Here is a 6,000-nt window from a genome sequence, read left to right as displayed (position 1 = left end):
TGCTTGTATCAAACAGGAGAGAGCATCAGTAATTCTAATAGCTCCTGCATGGCCTCGCAGACCTAGTGAACATGCCATCTCAGCCTCCTAGGAGGCTGCCTCTGAGGAAGGATCTTCTAACTTAGGGTCCTTTCTTCCATCCAAATCTTGTTTCTCTCAAACTGACTGACTGCTTGGAGATTGAACGCTTAGTTTTGTCTAAGCGTTGTTTTTCTGAATTGGTCATTGAGACCATGATTCAAGCTTGTAAGCCTGTGACTCGGAAAATTTACCATAAGGTATGGCGTAAATCTAAGGGCTACTCTTGGAGTAGGGTTATAAGACTGCTGGACAGCAGCCTCCTGAGAGAATTACAGCTCATTCCACTAGGGCTGTCTCGTCTTCTTGGGCTTTCAAGAATGAAGCTTCTGTGAAACAAATTTGCAAAGCTGCAACTTGGTCCAAATTTTATAAATTTGATACTGTTGCCTCAGCTGAGGCTTCTTTAGGGAAGAAAGTTCTTCAAGCAGTTCTTCAAGCCTTCTGTTTAGGTCCACCTGTCTTTTCCCTCCCTAGTTATCTGTGTCCTCTAGCTTGGGTTCCCACTAGTAATTGATGACGTTGTAGACTCACCATATCTTAGGAAAGAAAACATAATTTATGCTTACCTGATAAATGTATTTATTTTCGGATATGGTTAGTCCACGACCCCACCCTTATATTTAAGACAGTTATTTTTTACTAAACCTTCAGTTTTCAGTATAAAATTCCTTATTTGATTGTCTCTCCCGACAGTCTGAAAGCTTTTTCTTCAAACTCAAAGCAAGTGGTACAGCCCCTGAGAAAGCTGACGCATGTCCCTTTCCCTACATATTCTACTAGCTTCTGAGCTATGCTGTCTGCCTTCTGTATTTTAAAGTCCTTAATTATTGACACAACATACATTAAAACATCTATTTTAATTTGTTATTTTACTTCACTGTTAAGTTCATTATATAAAGTATTGACCTCCTGTTTTTAATCTTATTTATTTTAATTAATGCTCATTTACCTCAAGGGGCTTGTTCTGTTACAGACCGGCACATTGCTGCAGCACAATAAACCGAAAAACTATACGCAGAACAATTCACTGTTTACATTGTGTGTGCTGTGACTTCCTAATTACAGCGCTTTAAACAAAAATATACATCAGCTGGAGAAAATATTTGGCTTGACATTAGTTGTAATACAGCACTTATTAAACTTTATAAAGAAAATCTGCGGATTGTTAGTTGCCAGGTAAGAATATAAATTTATGTTGTGGGCGGATATCATGCACTGTCTGTACTAAAGCAGATTTACAATCAATTTCTCATCTAGTATTGTTTAAATTTTTTTAAGGAATTTCGCATTTTAAGCAATTGTTTAGAGGACCATATTTAAAGAAATGCATAAAATAAAATTTAGATTTTTTTTTTGCATAAATGTTTTGTAGATGATCCATTTATACCACCATCTGGGTGTGTTTTTGTAAAAATGTATAGTTTTGCTTATTTTTAAATAACATTGTGCTGATTTTCAGACTCCTAACCAAGCTCAAAGTTTTATATGTATACTGTTGTATACAGACTTCAGACTGCTTCTGTTTGTTTAATAGGTCTTTTCATATGCAGGGGAGGTTCTGCTATGAGCCCCTTTCAGTGGGTGTCCCAGGTTTATCTCATTAACATTGTTAAATTGGGAGCTTCTATGTAAGTTTTTAAAAGGTTTTACACTGGATTTTTATATCAGTATCTGTGCATATTATTCTTTATAGTAGTGCCTATTACATGCAGTTAAATGAAAATTGGTGTATACTGCCCTTTTAATGATGAATCCTTAGCTGTTAAGTTGAAGCTTGATAACTGGGTATGGTAAATTTTCAATACAATAACAAATTTGATATCAAACATTGACTTTACAACTGCAGGGCAGACAAGTTTCACTGTCATGAACCTCATCTGCTCAGGTTCGCGGCAAGGGGGCAGTGTACCGATTGTGCAATGCTGCACCCGCGTGTGCGTGGCTGTTAATCATTCTGATTGGATCGAGATGATTGCTATCCGCCACCTAGAGTGTCAGGGAGTAGCACTAATATACTTAACTATTGTTTCAGGCTCGCTCTGAGCGAGCCTGAAACAATGGGGCTCTTAAGCAGCAGCAGGTTAATAGCAGTTGCAGGTTGATAATGGAGCCCATTGTGAGATCTGGGAGTCATTTTATTGCTATTTTGAAACTAATTGTTAATCAGCTTTATCTCTACCCTGGAATTGTACAGGTAAACATTAGAATATCTAAAAGAATATTAGTTCAATCTAATCCAAAAATTTGTTCCTGTTCCAATTATTAGAATAATAATTAAAGTGAGTTGCAACACCAGCCTGCAGAATGGTTAATTGTAAAAACGGCATTTCAGCAAATGCTTAATCTGCACAGTGCTGTTTTTAAAAGGAAACCCTCAGAAATAAACTGTTCTAATAATTGCCAGAAGCTCATCTGTTTAATGCATAACTGGTGCATTGAACCTTGTCCCTCACACATTACAGGGGTTCTTAAAGGGCCATAAAAGTCAGAAAATGACATGTTCTTATAGTCATTTTAAGACCATTGACCCTACCTACTGTTTGGTTAACCCCCGCAATAGAGTTAAACACTCAGTAGTATTACTGCTCAGGACCCGCAGATGGTCCGAAACAGAAACAGCCGCTGTTACATGAGTCAAGCGACTAGCACTGCTAATTCGATCAGCGGCAGTTACTTCTCAGGACCCACAATGCTCTGTAGGTCCCAAGCAGTACTACTACTGTGGGCTCCTTTGCAGAGATTAAAAACAAAGTCAATAATCTTAAAACTCAAAGAATGTCATTTTTGACTATTATAGTCCTTCATGCAGAGTTCTCCACAGAAAATACATGCTGGGGGGGTTCCTAATAAAACATGCATTTAAATTTTATGTAGATACATCACATTTACCTTTGCATTTAGAAAATAAAGATACTATAAAACAAATCTTCCTATTAGAATTAAAAAAATCATAGCTCAGCTAATGGCGTGCTTCAAACAAGTCCCACCTTCCCCATAAAAACCTTATATGTACTAAACTGTGCTGTACCATAAAAGTAAATTCAAGTAAAGCATAGGAAGATAAGTATTGCATCTTGTAAAATACACTTTAGCCAATGTGTTTCATACTCTTAGTTCATCCAAGAATAGCCTTGCTTCATAACAGTAGAAAAATTGCATTAGAGCACTGATATCACATACCTTCACAACCCTATTGTTTATGCTTAGTCTGAACATTTTTTAAATAATATTACAACAAGATAGCTGTAATTTTGAAAAATACAACACCACACACTCTCATACACACCACACACACTCTAATACAACACAACACACAAGTCGTGACCCATTACTGGTGTTGTGACCCAGTAATGGGTCCCGACCCGTGGTTTGCAGAACCCTGCATTAGAGCATGTTATTTTAGGATTATCGATCCTGTGTTAAACCCCGCCAAAGCACTGCTGGTCCTGAAGGGACAACGGCATTGATCCAATCAGCGACTTCGGTTACACAGCGATGTTGATTGGATCAGCGGTGGTTTCCGCTCAGGACCAGCAGTGCTCTGAGAAAGTTAAACACACAGTAAGTGAAGGTCGATAGTCTTACTAATAAAACAGAATAGAGCATATAATTTTTCAACTATTATGGCCCTTTAAAAGTGCAATATGAACACTGATGTAGCCTAACATTTAAAATGTAACTGGACTTAATGAGACATTTTTATACCTGCACAGTCTATCTAGCTTGTAGGGCGCCAAGTCATGTAAGTAATTTTTTATTACTTTCTACCAGATTGTATTTTAAACTTGGTAGCTTGTGTTCCTTATGCATATGCTGTTTTATGTGACATTTACAGTATACTGGAAATGAATAATAATTAAAAAAAAAACGATGATGAGAATCTGGTATCAATAACGCCAGGCAGTAAACACACAGTAGTAGAGCGTGAATAGAAGCTTGTGAGCGGGCAGTGTACCGATTGTGCAATGTCATTTTAAGACAGGTTTTATACCCAAAATTATTTTCCGTGCTGGATGTAAAGATCTAGGTTGTGTATTGATGTAGATCACATTTTTCTTTTGCGTCCAATTGTAAGCATGCCGGCCACAGACAAGGGTGGAAAAGAACTGAGCATGGCCAGTCCATGTAGTGAAAAATGTAGTCACACCTGCAGTTTGTTTGTTTTTTTTTAGTTTAGGAAGTCACAGCCTTTTTTTCTTTCATTTTATTCTGCTCTCTTTAGACATCTTCCTATGAATTCATATTCTTCATTCAAAACATTGTGCATTTTGTAAACAATGAGATCTCCTGCCATTACGGTTTATGCTTGAAGTGCGCTTCCACTGAAACCAAGAACAGATATGATGTTAGGTGCATGCCAAGTGTACACACTTTATATCAATAAATAGCTGTGCGCTACTTAAAGGGACAGTCAACCATAGAATTGTTATTGTTTTAAAAGATAGATAATCCCTTTATTACTCATTCCCCAGTTTTGCATAACCAACACAGTTATATTAATGTACTTTTTACCTCTGTGATTACCTTGTATCTAGGAACCTTCTTCCAGCCTCTGTGACTGTTTATTATCTATTGTCTTAAATTTAGAATTGTATTGTGCTAGATCTTAAATAACTTTCTGTGCCTGAACACAGTGTTATCTATATAGCCACGTGTACTTTCTGTCTCTTTGTGTTGAAAAGAGATTTACAAAGCATGTGATAAGAGGCAGCCCTCAAAGGCTTAGACATTAGAATATGAGCCTACCTATGTTTAGTTTAAACTAAGAATTACCAAGAGAAAAAAGCAAATTTGATGATAAAAGTAAATTGGAAAGTCAATTAAAATTAAAAGTCCTATCTGAATAATGAAAGTTTAATTTATACTTGACTGTCCCTTTAACGCAATATCCTAATGCATTATGAGAGCACATAATATTAGCACTAATATTCAACTTTTAGGAAAGTTTATCAAAACTTACTTTTCTGCAATATTCACCATTAACACAATTTGTGTACCAAAAATCAAGGATTAGAACAAATGTGTTTAACCCCTGCAATGTTATACATTTAATTAAATCCTAAGGGATTTTAATGAAATTGCATCACCTGATCAGGACAGTGTCAGTGATTGAAGGCTACATGCACACAATGTTTTTGCAGCTTCCAAGTAAGTAATTAGAATTATGCAGAAAAAATAAAAAAGTTTTTTGGTAGATCATGTTAATTATTGTAGGCATCCAGACACCCCTGGCAAGCTCTGTGATGTTGCAGGTACTCATATACAGTACATTTAAGAAAAGTATCCCTAAAGTCTCCTAAATTCATTTATGGAATGTAGCTGACACAAAGATGGTAGCATCTGACCCATGTTCCATGATCCTTCAGAAACAAAGAGGAGGATAGATCCTGTATTATTGTCCTGTTAACGGGATAGTGTAGTCAAAATTAAACTTTCATTATTCAGATAGGGCATGCAATTTTAAGCAACATTCTAATTGATTCAACTTTTCTTTGTTCTCTTAGTATCTTTATTTGAAAAAACAAGAAGGAAAGCTTAGGAGCCGGTCCATTTTTGGTTCAGCACCTGGGTAGCTACTTAGTTGCTTAAAATTGCATGCTCTGGGGGGTAGTTATCAAGCCGTCTACTTTTCTGCCTTCGCCGGCCCAATACGCCCGCCTAAGCTCGCCTACCTTCGCCGCCACGGACCTTGAATACGTTCGCCTAAGTTATCAAATAAAGCTGTCAAAAAGCCGTGGGGCGATGAGCAGCGGACTGTGAGAGTTATCACTCATCCGATCTCGCTGCTCTTCGGCTTTTTCTCAGCTTTATTGCCTGTCACTAAGCACTCACACTAAACTACACTGTTCTATCCCTATACCGGCGCCCCCGGAGCCTCCCGCAACTCAATAAAGTTACTAACCCCTAAACCGCCGCTCC

At 37.4% G+C, this 6,000-nt stretch overlaps 1 protein-coding gene across 1 annotated transcript in view; it reads right to left on the bottom strand.

Annotated features, from left to right (window-relative positions):
• Positions 1 to 933: 933 nt before the first annotated feature.
• Positions 934 to 6,000, bottom strand: part of ADAP1 (ArfGAP with dual PH domains 1) — a 1,315,539-nt gene continuing 1,310,472 nt past the window's right edge. The window contains exon 11 of the mRNA XM_053695288.1: positions 934 to 4,403. Coding sequence (XP_053551263.1) covers positions 4,375 to 4,403 — 29 coding nt within the window. The 3' untranslated portion in view covers positions 934 to 4,374. The remainder of the gene's footprint in view (positions 4,404 to 6,000) is intronic.

The sequence above is a fragment of the Bombina bombina genome, chromosome 11 (genome assembly GCF_027579735.1).
Source record: "Bombina bombina isolate aBomBom1 chromosome 11, aBomBom1.pri, whole genome shotgun sequence".
In the NCBI taxonomy this organism is placed as follows: domain Eukaryota; kingdom Metazoa; phylum Chordata; class Amphibia; order Anura; family Bombinatoridae; genus Bombina; species Bombina bombina.
This window is presented reverse-complemented; position numbering and strand designations above follow the sequence as displayed.